Source organism: Colletotrichum costaricense (genome assembly GCF_030867565.1).
Source record: "Colletotrichum costaricense strain IMI 309622 chromosome Unknown Scaffold_2.1, whole genome shotgun sequence".
NCBI lineage: Eukaryota > Fungi > Ascomycota > Sordariomycetes > Glomerellales > Glomerellaceae > Colletotrichum > Colletotrichum costaricense.
This window is the reverse complement of record NW_026848231.1, coordinates 2895531-2912069: the sequence shown is the minus strand read 5'-3', so window position 1 is coordinate 2912069 and position 16539 is coordinate 2895531. Positions and strand designations below refer to the sequence as shown.

The 16539-nt window shown below is 55.7% G+C and overlaps 2 protein-coding genes across 2 annotated transcripts; one reads left to right on the top strand and one right to left on the bottom strand.

Moving 5' to 3' along the window:
• Nucleotides 1-379: 379 nt before the first annotated feature.
• CCOS01_02602 (ATPase) lies at nt 380-15334 on the bottom strand (the record flags this gene model as incomplete). The annotated part of the gene is made up of 1 exon (XM_060450790.1): nt 380-15334. One exon carries the CDS (start codon nt 15332-15334, stop codon nt 380-382), a length of 14955 nt encoding a protein of 4984 aa, XP_060319440.1.
• Nucleotides 15335-15799: 465 nt separating this feature from the next.
• CCOS01_02601 (uncharacterized protein) lies at nt 15800-16459 on the top strand (the record flags this gene model as incomplete). Its single annotated transcript, XM_060450789.1, has 2 exons — nt 15800-16027; nt 16136-16459. 2 exons carry the CDS (start codon nt 15800-15802, stop codon nt 16457-16459), a joined length of 552 nt encoding a protein of 183 aa, XP_060319439.1.
• Nucleotides 16460-16539: the final 80 nt, after the last annotated feature.

Below are 16539 nucleotides of genomic sequence, written 5' to 3'. Positions count from 1 at the left end.
CCGTTGAGGCCTAAAAGGACGCGAGGATGGACCGGTTAGGATATGGAGTTCAAGGGTGGTCTTGGAGTGTATTTTCCCTCTCTTTGCAATTCTACGCGCTGGCTACGGCGGCTACGGCCCGGGTTGATACCACATAAGAAAGTCCACGGCTAGCTTCACAATACAATGGAATGTAATTGGCAACGCCTTGCTTTTGGTTTCTGTCTAATTCTAAAACTTTTGAAAAGGCACATTTTTCAACGCCGTCCTAATCTCGCAAATAACAACAGTGACAATGATGAATCCTGTCCCAAACTCCATGTTACCACGAAATCACCTAAAACACGTACAACTTTTCTCTTCCTGATTTCCCATTTTTTTTCCTTTTCTATGTTTCCCTTCACGAGTTGACCTCGGCAAACCAGGTCCTCAACAACCCAGCCAACGCGCCGGGCAGGTCCTCAAGGTTGTGCACAATCAAGTAGTACTGGAAGGGGAAGGTATCGAGATACCTCTCAATCACGACGCGGCTCACGCCGTGCTCGTCCTTTACGAATTTCGCCTCCTTGAGATCCAACACGCTGTCGCCCTTCTTGTTGCCCGTGTCGTCCATGACGATGAAGACGACCATGATGCGCTCCTCCATGGCCTCGCGGAGCAGGCGGCGGATGGGCTCGTGCTGGTTCGATGGCGTCAGGCCGTCGGACAGGATGAGCGCCAGCTGCCAGAGGTCCTCTGTGCCGCCGCCGCGCGACGGGTTCTGCAGGCGCGCGGCGCGGAAGTGGTCGATTGTGCGGCGGACTAGTAGGGCGATGTCGGTGCGGTCCTGTTTGAAGTGGAAGTGCTGCAGGACTTTTGCGCCGGCGTCGTGGGAGGCAAAGGGGGAGGCGAAATCGTGCGCCAAGAACGTGTCTGCGCCGAAGCCGAGGACACCGACTTGGCCGACCTCGAGCATCGTCAGGGCGCGGGAGACCATGACGAGGGACTCGAGGGCGAGGTTGCCAGAGGAGGACTCGCCCATGCTGCGGGAGTCGTCGACGGCGAGGAGGATCTGGTAGGAGCGTTTTGTGGGCACGGCGCGGCGCATCCAGATCTTGTCGCGCTTGTAGGAGGAGGCGATGTAGGGGATGATCTTTTTGATGTTGAGGCGTTTGCCGGTGCGGTAGGAGCCCGAGAGCTTGGTGGATTGGGACGGGGTGAGGATGAGGCGGAGCTGGGAGGTGAGGGAGAGGGAGAGCGGGTGGGTTTTGGTCTGGAAGGTCGTCCAGGACTGGAGGGCTTCGGAGAAGTCGCCGAGGGGTAGGGTGTTGTCGTCCTCGCTGATGTGCGTCGTCGAGAGCTGCGTCGACGTCTCTTCGATGGCTTGCTCCTCCTCCTGGTCACCGTCTCTGGGGACCTCGTCTTCCTCGGGCGACGGCTCGCGGTCAAAGTTGCCCTGTCGCGTTTTAACGCCCGAACGGCCGTCGTCCTTGTCGGCGCCACCGTCTTTATCCTGTACCTCGGGGGCCTCATCCGCCTCGGTATCCATCTTGTCTGCGGTGTCCTGCTCCATCTCCACATCCTGGTCCTCGGGCATCACGCGGCTCTGCGGGTCCTCCTTCTCCTCGTCAATGGCCATGGCCTCATCGATCGGCTGCACCTGGTCCTCAGATGCGGAGCCCATGGCCTGCGCATCGACAGCGGTCTCGTCATCCTCGAGGTGCTGGAACTCGCGGGCGCCAAGGTCCGCGCTGGTATCCTGCGGCTGCTTCTTCTCACCGTCCTCTTTGCCATCCTGCTTCTCGGGGTCCTTGATGTCGTTCTGTTGGCGATGCCAGCGCTCCAGGGCGTCGCCGAGCTTCTTGAAGGGATCCTGGCGGCTCTTCTCCTCGGCCGAGTCGTCCTGGTCCTGATCGGTCGGCTGCGCCTGGTCGTCGGACCGGGAGAGCTGGCCCTTCTTTCCGGCACTCGTCTGCTGCTCTGCGGAACCTTCACCCGCGTCGCCGTCGTCGCGCTGGGCGGCGTTGTTGTTGAAGTCGTTTTCGACGTCCATCTGGTCGACGTCTTGGTCCTGGCCGCCGCCCTTGACGTCGCTCGGCGCAGCGTTGGCGTCAGCGTTGGCATTGTCCTTGGGCGGCTCCGCGAGGGCATCGGGTTGCTCTTGCCCGGCAGTCTCTTCTTCCTCTTCCTCCGCCTTGGGCTCCATGTCGAGCTCAGGTTCGCCCGCGAGGTCTTCCTCGGGCGCTTCCTCCTCCTTGCCGTCCTCATCTTCCTCTTCAGGGCCCTTCTCATCGGGTCGCTGGGTATCCTCTTCTCCATCCTCAATGTCGGATTCATGCTGCTCCTTGGCATCTTCCTTTTCAACGTCGGACAACTTGTCAAGCTCATCCTCCTCGGACCCGGCATCTTCGCCTTCCTCCTCAAAATCAAAGTCCATCTCCTCAGGCATCTCAAGAGCATCGTTCTCTTCGACGTTCTGGTCTTGCTTGACTTGGTCGTCTTCGAACTTGGCGTCCTCTTGCTCCGGGCCAGGCTCTTCGTCCTCCGCCTCCTCGTCATCATCCTGATCCATCTTGTTGTCATCCTCGGCATCATTCTCATCAGCATTGGCGTCGGCATCGGCGGCCATCTGCTCGTCCTTCTTCTGACCCTTGGCCTTTTCGCCCTGCTGGTCTTTCTCTGCTTCTTCTTCATTGTCTCCATCCCACATCTTTTCGTCGACGGCAGTGGGGTCAAAGTCATCGACATCGCCCACCTCTTCCTCCATCTCATCCTTTTCACCATCTTCGCCTTCTCCGTCGGACTTGTCTTCCCCATCATCTCCATTGACACTGCCCATTTCTCCTTCCATCTCCTCATCCGCCATGTCGACTGCATCCTTTTCGTCCTCCATCTCTCCATCCTTCTCCTTGTTGGGTTCTTGAGCGAGTTCGGTGAGGTCCTCATCAGGTTGAATGTCTTTACTAATGTCCTCTGCACCGTCTCCATCTCCAAGACCCGTACCGGACTCCATCTTTCCAGAGTCCCCAGATTGCTCGTCTGACTTTTCTTGAGGGGAGCAGAAGCCCTTGGCGGCAAGCTGAGTAAACGTCTGCGCCAGGTTGAATGTCATGTATCCGGTCGCCGCTTGCAGGCTCTGAAGCTGAGACAGGCTCTGGTGACAGGTGAGGGCGTACTGCTGGAGAATCGGGAGTACAATGGAGAAGAGTGACGAGGCGACTGCACCCATCTGGTCCTTGTCCAAGTCGACAACCTCCAAGGCGGAAAAGCAATCCTCGACCTTGGCTACGATTGCGTTGATGTGGAGTGCACTCAGTCCGGAGCTGCGGACGGTGGATGTCTTTGCCAGCCAGCCTGCATCGTCGGACGAGCTAGGCAGATCAGCCATGGCCTTCTTGTATCCTTGAACCGCGACCAGAACGGCATCACACAGACTGGAAATTGCATGCTTGAACTTCTGTGCGGTGGCATCGAGGGCCGGCAATTGGCGAGCATGGCCATTTGGAACGTAAATCCATCCTTTGACCTGCTCCAAGATGAAGTCAAGATCGCGGCGACTAGTGGAAAGCTCGTCATACATGGTCTTCGCCACAGAATTGTATCTTGTTTGCATATCGGTGTGCGATTCGTTGCTGAACTTGCCGTGCTTTGAAGCAGACGTAGACCAGCTCTCCGACAGGGTCTCGAACTCCCGCAGCGCAGTGCGCAAGGTGTTGGAAATGGGCTGGTTGTCGACCGATGCCAACCTTCCGTGAATGTCCACAATCTTGATAGCAAAGTCCAGGATTGGCTTCATCCAGCTCGTCGAGAGGCCTGCGGGCGTGCGGTCGATATCGTGCCTGATAGTTGTGCCCTTCAAGCTTTCAACGGTGACAATGGCGCGGTCGAGTGAGGCAACTGCACTACGAGCAGAAGACAGAGAGCTGTGTTGGCCCAGTAAGACGGCCATCATACCCTCCATAAAACCGGTGCTTCGTTGCATCTCGGCACCGGTGAGATCGCCCGAGTATTCGTGGATCGAGGCTCTGACCTTGGGCGCAATATCGACAACTTTGTGGAAGTAGTACTCGGCGGCGTCGTCGGTGCTGCCCTCCCGCACAGCGGAGGCGGGCGAGCCAGCCAGCACAATGGCAGCAGACTCTTGTCGGGCCAGCTCGTCGGTTCCGAGGTTGTACCGGAAGCCCATCTGCCTCATCATCTTAAGCACGTCGGCAAAGAGGTTGCGCTTGCGCGTCTTGAGGTGCTTGACCTGGTCCTTGGTCTCATCGGTCAAGGTGCTGGGTGTCTCCTTTCGCAGCTCGGCGATGGATGTGTTGAGCTCCTTGACGTACGAGATGATCTCCTGGGTGGCGTCGAGGGGGCTCTGGTTCGCCTGGACAGAAACGTTGGCCATGATGGACAGCGTCTTTGAGGCGTTCGAGAGACGCTTGTGTTGAGCGAGCCAGCCTGGCAAGCCTTGATCGCAGGTCTTGATGGCTGCGGGATCGACGTTGATGTCAATCGCATCCGCGGCCACTGCGTCCTGAGGAATGGGGACATCCTCGTCGGGGATGCCTTGGTCCAAGATAGGCTTCATCGGCTGTCCGAGAAGGGTGCGGAATTTGCGAACAAGACGGAAGAGCTTCAAGTGAGACTTGCGTGCGCTCTCACGCAGAGCGTTGATGTTCGTGTCCTTCCAGCTGGCTAACAGTACGACCTCCTTCATAGTCTTTTCAAACGGCGCCCGTCCCTTTACAATCGTTTGGTGAACGATCTTCTCAAAGCGGGAGTAGAAACCAATGAAGTTGATGGCCGCGTCAGAGACCACTGCCAAGGAAGGGTAGTCGACTGTGAGCAGCTCGAGGTGCTTTTGCAGCTGTCTCAGGAGTCTAAGGCGGGCAGAGAACTGTCCAATGATTGCAGTCAAGAAGTACGTCTCGAGCTCTCTGACGAGATTGACCGCGTAGTCCTTGAGCTCGGGAGAGTCGACGAGAGATAGAGGCGTGGCAATAAGGACCTGGTAGGCGACGAAGAACCACGAGTCGGCGTCTTCCGTGCACTTCTGGGCTTCCATATCGAAGAGCTTCGCCCACGTCGAGAGCTCCAGGCGTCTCCAGCTGATGATGGTATCCGTGAGCGATGTGTAGAGAGCAGGGGCTCCGTAGATGGCGGGAGCGTAGCCCCCGTGCTGCCACTCGTAGACGATGCCGTGCAGGTGCTCCAGCTTGGGGAGGATCTTTGCCAGGGGCTCCGAGTGGGTAAGCTGGAGGAGCTGGTCGCAAGCTGCGCGCACATCTGCCAAAGGCTGCATGTGACCGATCTCGTCTACTTGTTGGAGATCCCGGAAGCGGGCCTCTACCTTGTCGACGAGCGCAATCAGGCGACGAACCTCGGGCAGGTTGGCGTGAGTGTAAAAGTTGTACGTAGCGCTCACCCCGTTCGCGGTGAGCGTAGTCATTTGCTCGTCAATGGACCAGAGAGTCAGGGGAAGGAGACGACGCGTCATGTTCGGCAGGACAGCGTACTTGTCCTTGTTATCCGCCGCAACGCTGTTCCCAACCTTCTTGCAGACGTTCGTCAATGCTTCGGAAGGGGTGAGTTGCTCCAGGAAGACCTTGCGATGAGATTCTGCCAGACGGACTGACACATCGCGAACCTTCTGGTGGCCAATGGCGGGCTTCTCTTCTTCTTCCTGATCATACGTGGGGAAGAGCTCATTGAACTCTTCCTCGTCAACCTCCTCCTCGTCCTCCCAGCTTCCCTTGTGTCGGTAAAGGTTTGTTCTGGCCTCCTCGGCTTTACGATCTTCTTCGAGTTTTTTGGCCCATTCTTGGTAGAACCTGTGGATGCATTCAAAGAGCGCTTCGCGGATACCACCGCTCAACTTGGACAAGCCCTCGACTGACGCGATCAGACCAATGTAGTCGAGAAACTCCAAGCTCTTGTTCGGCATCTTTTTGAGCCCGTGGTGGTACGGCAGGCCGCCAGTGAAAGGTGTGAGGTACATGAGGTTTTCCTCCGGGTTCAAAGATCCCTTTTGCTCTCTCAAGGTGGTAAGTCCTGTACTCAACGAAAGACCAACCTGGATACAGCCGAGAAGATTGACGAGAGGACGAGTCATATCTTGGTAGGCATGGAATCGATTGGCAAGGCGGTCGATCATCAGAGCTAGGTTCTGCTTAAGGAGACCAATCTCCGGCGCTGGATCACGGCCAGGTGGCAAGTAGACGAGTTTGGTGTGGGTGTTGTAGAGATCTTGGTCTCTGACCATTTTTAGGATGTTGTTGAAGTCTGTCTGAACATAGTTGAGTTCTGATCGAACCGGTCGGTACAGCAGCTGCGCCGGTGCTGGCGCAGGTCCCAGTGCGGTCACTTCCTCTTGCGCAAGCTGGATGCGAAGAGAGGTCTGCTGTCCAGTGAACTGGGTTTCAAAGTCCAACAACGATGAGAGCTTATGCTGCAGCTGGTTGGTCAACTCATCATGGACGTCCTTTTCGAACTGCGGTCGGAGTTGCGGGTCGAAAGATTTGTCGGGCACGTAGAGCCTGATGGCGCCGTTGGCAAATTCGGACCATGCCATGGCAGTAAACCCGGGCATCATGGAGGCCTCAACAGTCTCGGTCTCATCGGGGTTTTCAAATAACCTGTCAGATGCTACGACGTAAAGCATCGCCGTACTGAAGTGATCCTCGACAAGTCGCGGCAGATGCTGTGGCCATTCGCTGCACTGAAGCGCTTTCCCAAACCCAAGACCCAGGACTTTTCCCACAGTGCCCAAAGTGTCATCTTGTTTGTTGTCCTCGAACATTTGGTTGATTCTGTTGTATAGCGTCTCACTGTGGACGTCTCCTTCATCGCTATACAGGCTGAAGACATCTGCGATAAGTGACTTTATGACTCTGTTGAGGGCAACGATTTGATTCTTCTGCAGCACCGGAGCCAAGGCGGCCACGGACCGGCCCAAGGCAGGGAGCTCGGTCTCCAGGAGACCCAGGGAACGCAGACTAGTTGATTGAATCGAGTTGAGTCTTGACAGGAGTGACGTTGCGAGTCTGCCGTTCCACACATGAGTGCCCGGGTCTTGGGACGCAAGCTGGCCAACCGTAAGCGAATGCGCTTCTCTAGACTGGAAGCTGCCTAGGCGGATCTGGTCGATGGTATTCTGGTTCGACAAGACCGTAAGTTCAGCGTCGTTGGCGCCGTAGGGCACAGCTTCCAGGTATTGGCCGGCATGAGATTTCAAGAGGGAAGCCTGGCGGAGGGTCTCGAACTCTGCTGCGAAGAACGGTTTCACTTCGCTTGTCGCAGAGCCAACCTTGGATTCCAAAAGTTCAATCTCCTTGGAGAGGTCCTGGATGAGCTCGGTGGCGTCGAGATCAGTGCCTCGCACAATCTGATCCGCCTTGACGAGGGTTGACATGGCTCTAGCGAGGTCAGAGACGGATGCCTTGACCTTCCATTTGAGCTCGTCAAGTCGAATACCCAGACGCTCAACCTCTTGACTTCTCTTGAGGATCTCTTCGCTCATGATGGGGAGCGGCTTAATTCGCTTCCACATGATCTCCATGCTCAAGCCAGTGGTCAGGCGGAAGCCAGTGGTGAAGTCTTCTTCCACGGTCTGAAGATAGCGATCGGCAAGCTGCTTGTTGATGGAATGTGTTTCTGATGAAAGAAGCTTCTGCACGGCCTCAACACCATGGACCAAGTGAGCCTGGAAGCGTGCCTCCTCAAACAGGTCCCCAGTTGTCAGGTGGAGGGTTCGCCACCAGAAGTCCAGCATGTTCCGGATAACCTGGGCACGTTCCTTCCAGCCTTGGGCTGTCGCGAGGTTGGACTGGATGAAGGTCTTGATGACCTGGAGAGTTCTTGACAGGAACTTTGATACCCTAACCGTGGAATCCTTGGCTACTGCTGCGATGCGATCCGAGACGATGGATCGTTGAAGTCGGTTCAGAGAAGCGAGCTTCACCGCCTTGGCCTTGGTGGCTTGTGCAGAAATGGCAGACTGGCAACGTTGGACCTCCAAGAGGAACTCGTAGCAGACAGACAGCCAGAAAGGCAATTCGTCGTTGCTGCGACCCAAGACTCTCACCATGGAAGCGTTGTGAAGAGGGTTAAGAGGCTGGGCTTCTCTGAGACCCGAGTTGGAGCCAGGCAGTTTGGCATAGAGTTGGGAAATTGCGCTGCGGAGGCTAGCTGTATCGGCAGCATCGAGGAACCCGAGTTGCTCATTAAGGGAACCTTCGTACTTGTCGAGTCCGGGCCAGCTAGGATCAGCCAGGCCACGGCGCAGAGAGTGAGAGAATCTCTTCATGAGGGCTGTGTCTCTTAGCGACAGGTTTCCGAACGTGGCATGGCTGACATCGGAGGATTCGTTCGCATTCAAGGCCGAGAAGGAGATGTCCTTTGAGGAAGAGAATCGTTGCAGGTTGCTTTCCACGTGAACCTGGGATCCAGAGCTGTTGACGGTTTGCGTCTTCCTCTCGCTGAGATGGATCTCAACGGCTCTGTTTCTCATGGCTCTCGAAAGCTCTCCATACCGGGGATCGACGGTGAGGAAGATACGGAACTCTGGGTGCGGTCTGATGATGCGAGGCTCGCCGTTGGGTCCGCAATGCTCGTTGATACTCAAGAATCCGTTGGGCTCAAGAAGCGAGTTGAGTCTGTCTAGAACGGAGGCGTTGCACAGGTTGGCATTGTCAAGTACCAGCCACTGTCCGGTCTCCAAAGCCTTGACAATGACACCATCGAGCCACTCGAAACGGGGGTTGCTGACAGTCAACGAATTCCGCAAGACCGAATGAGCCGTGTAAAGGAGGGCTCCAATATCCGACTCACTCGACACTTCCGCAAGCAGTTGTTCGACTGCACTTCTGATGGTAGGCAGGTCATCGGTGTCTCCACGATAGGTCTCCAAAAGGTACAGCAGAGCCAGCGCTGACGACGGAACCTGACTTGGCACTCTGGTCAGGACTGTGGTCTGCAGGCCCTCGTAAAGCTCGCGCAAAGTGGCGTTGACTTCGCGAAGAGGGTCTGACTGCTCAAAGCCACCGACCAAGTCCATTGTATCGATATCTGCATTCAGAGGGAATACAACAAGGGGCTTGCCGACGAGAGCAGCGACGTGCTCGAGAAGCACCGACTTTCCGCTACCCGAGGGTCCACTGAGGATGCATGGGATGTCTTGCTTGATGCAGATCATCAAGGACTCGATCTCAGGCAGGCGCGGAACGATATCGATGCCTGGCAGTTCCAGCGGTTGAGAAGTTTGGTTTCTGGGCAGGAGTGCATTTCCGACTTGAGAGAAGGCCGCGTTGGTATCGTGGTAAAGACTGTGGCCTTCCGGCTCTCTGGCAAAGATCTCGGCAAAGAGCTTGTTCACCTCATCACGATCCATGGAGGATCGGAAGCGTTGGCGAATAATGAGGTCAAGGAAGTCATCTGGCTTGCCAGTGGCCAGAAGGGGGTCCTTGGTGGCAACGAGGTGCAGCCATCTCAGGATGTCTCTCAAGTTGAACTCCCAGGGGCTGCCGTGTGCACCAAATGCCTTTTCGATTGCGACTTGGTGATCCAAGCGAGAAATGAACTGAATGACTCCGCTTACGACATCAGTCGGGATAGTCGGGAAGTTGTGTTGAGCAATAAGCAGGAGGTCTTCCGCTGTGAAGGTGTCGGCGTAAACGACGATGAATCTGTTCACAAAGGAGCTGGGAAGACCCTTTCTACCACCTCCCTGGTGATGAGGGTTCTGTGCAGCGAACAACCTGAAGTCAGGATGCCTCCTGAAAACCTGGTCAAGTTCTGAGATGTATACCTCGCCACGATGGTCGAGACAGGCATTAAGACCTTCTAGAACAGACTGAGAGGCCAAGTTCATCTCGTCCAGCAAGACCCATTCGCCGTTCTGCATAGCCTGGAGGAAAGGAGCATCGCGCCAAGCAAAGTTGCCAGCTTCGGCGCCCTCGACAGGCATATCCGTACCAAAGAGATCCATCAGATCGGTCTGGTCTGACAAGTTGATACGAGTCAGAGGACGGCCGCAAACACGAGCCAGTGCAGCCACAAGGGTCGTCTTGCCAACACCAGGGCTACCTTCGAGCAGAATGGGCTTTCGCATTTGGAGGGAACGCATAACTCGCATGGCGTTAAGTCTCGTGGTTGGGGCGTTGAACGCAAAGCTGGGGTCTGTGGAACGGCCTGCTTCCCGGGGCAAACCGAAATCGCCGATGGACAGTCTGTCGTCGGTCAAGACGACCTCGGGCTGAGCGCGGTAGACCGCTGTGGTATCGTACCCAAGAAGTTCACTAAGCTTGTCAAGACATTTCTGCCTTTGTGAGTCGAGCGCCTTGGGGTCCATCGCCAGTAATGCCGAGGGGTTGGCACCCAAGCTGTCAATGAAGACGGTCGCTGCGCCGTGGACGATCGCAAATTGGGGTGCGGCAGGGCCGCATAGGTTGATGAAGTTAACCCAGATGAGGATGTCACGGATAGAAAAGGCGGTAGAGGACGATGATCTGAAAGTCTGGCCAAACCAATGAGCAAATTGTACCACAGGCTTGCCGAAAGCCTGGAATGACGGGTCCAGCTTGGAAACGACAATGTCAAGCATGTCGTCCATCTCGGACATGGCAGGGACCCAGATCTCGGTAAAACGGTTCCTCAGCGCCGGCGACAGTTCTTTCTTGCCGAAATCACCTCCGGGGTTCATGGTGGCGAAGAACTGGAAACCGTCTGTCGCGGTGACGAATGAGTTGTCGGTACCCTTCTCTGCCAGGAGGAGAGAGCGTCCAGGTTCGAGGACCGAGTTCAGACGCTCCAGGACCGAGTCGTCTGCGAGAGAAATCTCGTCGAGAAGGAAGTACTGGCCAGCCTTCATGGCGTGAACGAGACTTCCGTCTGACCACTCGAACAGGGCTTTGCTCTTGGCTTCCAGGGATGCAATCTTCTCCTGCGTGGCAGCATCGACCCTGGCCAGCTTATCCGCCGCAAGGCCATGATACTGTTGCAGCAGCACGTTCAGCGGGCCTGTCGCGTCTTCGCCAAGCGCTCCAAGGAGAGCACTCAGATCACTCTTGAGTGTCTCTGAGATGGTACCGCGATTTCTCACGGGTCTCTGGGAGCCGATGAGATCTCCCGTCTCGGTGTTCTGGTGAGCGTTGACGATGTGCAACTCCTTTCCAAGTACATCGCCGAGAATCTGGCAAACGGTGGTTTTGCCACATCCAGTCTCACCCACGAGAAGGACTGGCTCATTGTTGAGGATTGCAGCATGCACTAAAACATAGAGACGACGCATGGCGCGAGTCCACACAACGCCATGGTTGTTGGCCTTGCCGAGAACCGCGGTCAAGATTGGTGATGAATTGGCAGTGTATAGGACGTCTGGGTCAATCTTGACCTTGAACACGGTCTCGATGACCTCTCTGACCGCAGTCCGTTCCTCCTCGACTCGGACACGCTCGGCGAGAAGCATGAATCCGTTGATGGCAATTTGCTCTCTCGTGTCTGCCTTTCGCAGGGCCCATCGGAACAAGTCACGGAGCGTTGCGAAACTGTCTTTTTGCTCAAACAGGCGACTCGTCTGGCGGAGACGAGAGAGCTCCTTGTAGACTGTGACGATTCGCTTGCAGTCTGAGGGTGCAGTGTTGATGCTTCTGTTTTGGAGAATGTACTCCAATTCGTCCTCGGGGATATCGTCAAAGTGCAGCTCCAAGAAACGGTTACGGAACGCACGCGAAAGCACCTTGCGGCCACCGTACAGACCAGGAGGGTTTTGTGTGGAGAAAAGCATGAAGTTCTCGTGCGGTCGCACGATTTCCTGTGTTTCGGGGATCAGGAGCTCTCGGTTGTCGTCGAGCAGACGGTTCAGTGCTTCCAGGACGTCGGTTGGAGCAAGGTTCAGCTCGTCCAGGACGATCCAGTGGCCCTGTCGCATGGCTTGCACGAGGAGACCTTCTTGGAAGCGAAGTCTTCCTGACGAGTCCGATACATATGTTCCCAGGTATTCTTGCAGGTCCGTGTGCTCGTGATTGTTGATGCGCACAAACTTGTTGCCTGTGAAGTTGGCAAGATACTCAATCATACTCGTCTTTCCTGCTGATGTCGGACCTTGGATGAGAATGGGGAATCGCCGCGTAGATGTCGCTCGCACGAGGTTGAGAAGGTTGCGTTCAACATAGGGCGTGATGATATAATCGGTTCGTTCCAGAGTTGGTTCTTCTCCCTGGGCAAGCCAGTAGTGACGGTCCTTTGCCTTGTTACGGAACCGTACGTACTGCTTACCGTCATCTGGTTGTCTTGGCGGTTGTGAAAGCAGAGACTGCGGATTGGAGATTCGGCCAAACAAGTGAAGGTCGATCAACGGCATAACCATCTTTTCCGAGTTCCTGTCGAGAAGGGTAAGGAATCCCATGGAGAAACCCTCGTACAAGGCTCGACGAATACCGTAAAAGGGGGCAATGTAGTTGACGAATGTCAAGACTCGGGTGAGAGTACGAAGACTGAAATGCGGCACTTCGTTGGCTCCGTCCACGATTCTCTTTTCCTCGGCATGTCTCTTGGTGTTCATGTACAACGCCGCAATATCATCTGCGGCGTGTTCATCCTTGATGCTGCTGTTCCTCAGGTACGTCTTGACGATGGTGACCAAGTCCTTCACGTCCTTGTCAGGACTGTCAACGTAGAGCTCAGTGAAATGAGACCGGATGCCGATAGGAAGATCACGTTTGCCAACATCTGTCGCCGGGTTCATGGCACCAAAGATGCGGAAGTTGGGGTGTGCTCTGATCCTCTCGATCTCTCCCGTTTCGGACAAGAGAATTGAGGGTGTCTCAACGGGTCCTGTCAGTAGGTCTGCGATGGCTTCCAAAGTGTCAGGTGATGCCAGATTAATCTCGTCGAGGAGCACCCAGTCACCATTCCGGGCGGCCTTGATGATGTTTCCCTCCACGAATGAGAATGCGAACGCTGTTGAACCTCCAGACAATTGAACCTCGAATTGTTCCAGGCTGTTGGAGAACTTGTCCCAACGGGGGCTGAGTTCCATGAGGCTTTGAAGCTTGGACTCGGTCTTGCGGCGCTTCGTTGGCTGGCCTGCCTCGTCACGAGCTTGGCTTTGCTCCCTCTCGCGCCGAGCAAGCTCGTCGACGATCTTCCTAAACATCTTGGGCGCTTCACGCCAGTACTTGGCCGCCTTCGCCCACTGTCCCTTGGCGAACGACTTTCCGAGCTGTTCGAGGTAGCGCTGGTTCTTCGTTGTCGAGATGCCGGTCGCCGAGAACAGGTCCTCGAATTCCTCCTTCAGAGGAACAGCCAGACTCCTCACGTTGACAGGCTTGAAGCCTCCGAGAAGATCTCCGGCTTCGCTCTGCTGCGAGAGGTTGATGGCGACCAGCTTGTGACCCAACGTGTCGGCCAGCTGCTGGACGACTGTCGTCTTTCCGATACCAGTCTCACCAACAAGGAGGATCGGCTCGCCAAGGTTTACAGCTACTGCGGTCTGCTCCAACAACTTTTTTGCGTGCGTTGTACTGGCAAAGGGCTTCTTGGCTAGGGCGGCCTTGTTCACGCGGTCCTTCCGCTTGCGCAGTGTTGATCGACCAATCTTGAAAAGGCTATCGTTTTGCTCGAGCTCCGGGATGTAGCTTCCCAAGTGATGCTCGACTAGCTCCTTCGGCATATGCATCTCCTCAGCGATGCCGAAAATGAAGTGCTGCCTGGCCTGGACGTCGGGAATACCAGCGACGAAGCAGTCAATGGCCTCCTTGAACATGTTCATTCGAATAGTGTCAGTGACAGGTTCTTCGCCAGTTTTGCAGCCTGCCTCGTGTAGTGTAGCCGCAAGGCGTCTGCACCACCGCAATAGATCTCGCAAGCTGGTTTGACGGTCGGCCATGCCGCGGCTGGACGAGAGGGGAACGTTGCCGGACATTGGCTTTGACAAGCGCTTGTATACAGCGAGAATACCAGGCGCAAACTTGTGTAAGATGGGGTGGGACCCAACAATGATGTCCTGTAGCTCAGTCTCTGTGGGAGTCTGTACCGAGAGTAGTTGCCAGAACCGCATGCCCAGGAGATTAGGCAGCGTCTCGCGACCATGCATGCCGCGTGAACTTCTCACCGTGCCAAAGAGACGGAATCCGTTGGCAGCCTTGATACGCTCACCTCTGCTCGGGATGAGGAGCTCGCCGCGCTCGATCAGGGGGAGAAGTGTGCTGATTACTTCGTTGGGTGCTCTATCCAGGTCTTCGATAAGAACCCAGCGACCTTCTCTGACTGCAGTTGTCAGCACACCGGCTCTCCATGAAAAGGTTCCAGGTTTTGAGTCGGTTGAATAGAGTCCAATAAGCATCTTTGCGTCTGTTTGCTCATTGATGTGCAATGTCACCATCTCAGAATGCTTTCCAAACTCCTTTGCAACTTCATGAACCAGTGAGGTCTTTCCAGAGCCGGGCAGGCCATGAAGGAGGATCGGGCTTGCTTTCTTCAGGAGGCCAGCCAGACTCTCAAGGTTTTTGGTGGTAGTGGACGTCAGCACAAGGGACGAATTCTTGTCGACCGGTCCAGACGGTCTCGGCAGTATTGTCTTGCCGTAGCACGCAACATAGGGAGTGAGTGATTGCGGTGGAAAAGAGTGGTTTTCATTGCTCTGTGAAGCATCGCAGAGCTCCCGGCGCAGGGTTGATACCTGCTTGATCCGCGCATCTTCATACAGACTCAGGAACCCGTAGTCTACCTCGCGCCCATCAAAGTCAGCGAGGACGGCCTCCGTCGCCCCGACGTACTCGGTGATGAGAGCTTCCAGCTTTGAGTCGGCAGCGCGAAGGAGCTGGGTGAAAATTCGGATGGCCAAGTACCGGACGGCGCGGCTCTCATGTGAGAAGAGAGTTTGCATGTGTGTTGGTGAGACCAGGATGCCATATGTCCTTTGATCGAAACAGACGAGCCGCCATGCTGCTAATAGTAGCTTCAGAAGGTCGGAATCTTGTGTGGGAGAAAAAGTGGTGAGTTTTGGGAATCGGAGGGTGAGCGTCTGGATGGTATCCGGTGTCGTTTTCGTCAAGTCGTCTCTCATGACATACTGCAGGAATTCCGACAAATACGGAGCAAATGGTAATATCCTCGCGACAGACGCAAGGATTTGTCTATTCTTGCCATTGACGGCTTGGTTGTCGAGGTTGAGGAGCCAACGGGCGCAGATATCAGGAAAGACATTCTCAAAGTGAATGAAAATTCGATCTGTAAGTTGGGGAATGAGAGCAGCCTCTGCAACGGCGTCGAGGAGGCGTGATGAGGTGTGGTTTCTGATAACCTCTAGTATTTCGGTAGGTAGATGCTCCAGAACGGTCGCGTCGTTCAGGAGAGCGCTCCTCTGCGTCGACACGTCTACGGAAGCCATGGTTGTGGCTCAATTATGAGATATGTCGACGGCGGTGATGTTCATGGATGGCCAATTTGCAGGTACCTCCAACTTTTTTTTTTTTGGTCTGTACTCCAAAGAGAGGGAGGACCCTTTCTCAGCGCGCGCCAGCCAAAAGGCAACTTTTTTTCCCTTTGATGGGGCCCGCCGCAGTGTGTTGGACAGGGGTCCCTGCAGTGTAGGCACTCCACGGAGCGGAAGGCGGCGCTACAGAGCCCCCGAGCCAATCAAAGTGGAGACGACTCTGCACCATTCACGCGACTGGTACCACCTCATTCGCAGGAGCTCGAAAAACTTCAAGCCCAGAAGATATCCCGAGCTAAGAAACCTCCCTGTTGCTTGAGGCCGAACTCGATTCTCGACGACAATCCGCTCCGCTCAACAACGCCAATTGGCCTCGTCTCCTCCCGCATTCTTCATATCCTCACACGACAACTACACACAATGGCCCTCTCTTGCAGATTCGCAGCCCAGAGCTGCGCCCGTCAGCTCCGTGCCACCGGCTCGATGCGTGCCTCGACATCCCTCTTCCAGACCCGAACTCCCGCAACCGCACGAAGGTACAACTCGACCGAGGCCGCTGCCCCCACGAACCCCAAGATCGCCGCCATTGTCGACCAGATTAGCACCCTTACTCTCCTCGAGACCGCAGACCTTGTTTCAAGCTTGAAGGTTAGTTGAAGAAGCAGTGACGAGCGCAGTTTATCCCCCAATCGATTCGTCATAGGCATTCAGGGGAAAAAGAGATCATGGGCCAAATTCTGACTCTCTCAATCGCAGTCCAAGCTCAACATCCCCGATCTCCCCGTCGGTGGCTTCGCCGCCGCCCCCGCAGCAGCTCCCGCCGCTGTCGAGGAGGCTGAGGAGGCCGCACCGGCGGCCGCCGAGAAGAGCGTCTTCAACATCAAGCTCCAGGCCTTCGACGCCGGCTCCAAGCCCAAGGTCATCAAGGAGATCAAGAACCTGTTGGGACTGAGCTTGGTGGACAGCAAGAAGTTCGTTGAGAGCGCGCCGAAGCTGATGAAGGAGAACGTGGCCAAGGATGAGGCCGAGAAGATCATCGCCGCCATGAAGGAGCTTGGCGCCACCGTCACCATGGAGTAAAAGGGCCCTGATGGCTGGTTGAGGCCTGGCTGGCTGATGTAGACTGGAGCGCGGCCCCTCTCCTTGGGAGGAGATGTAAA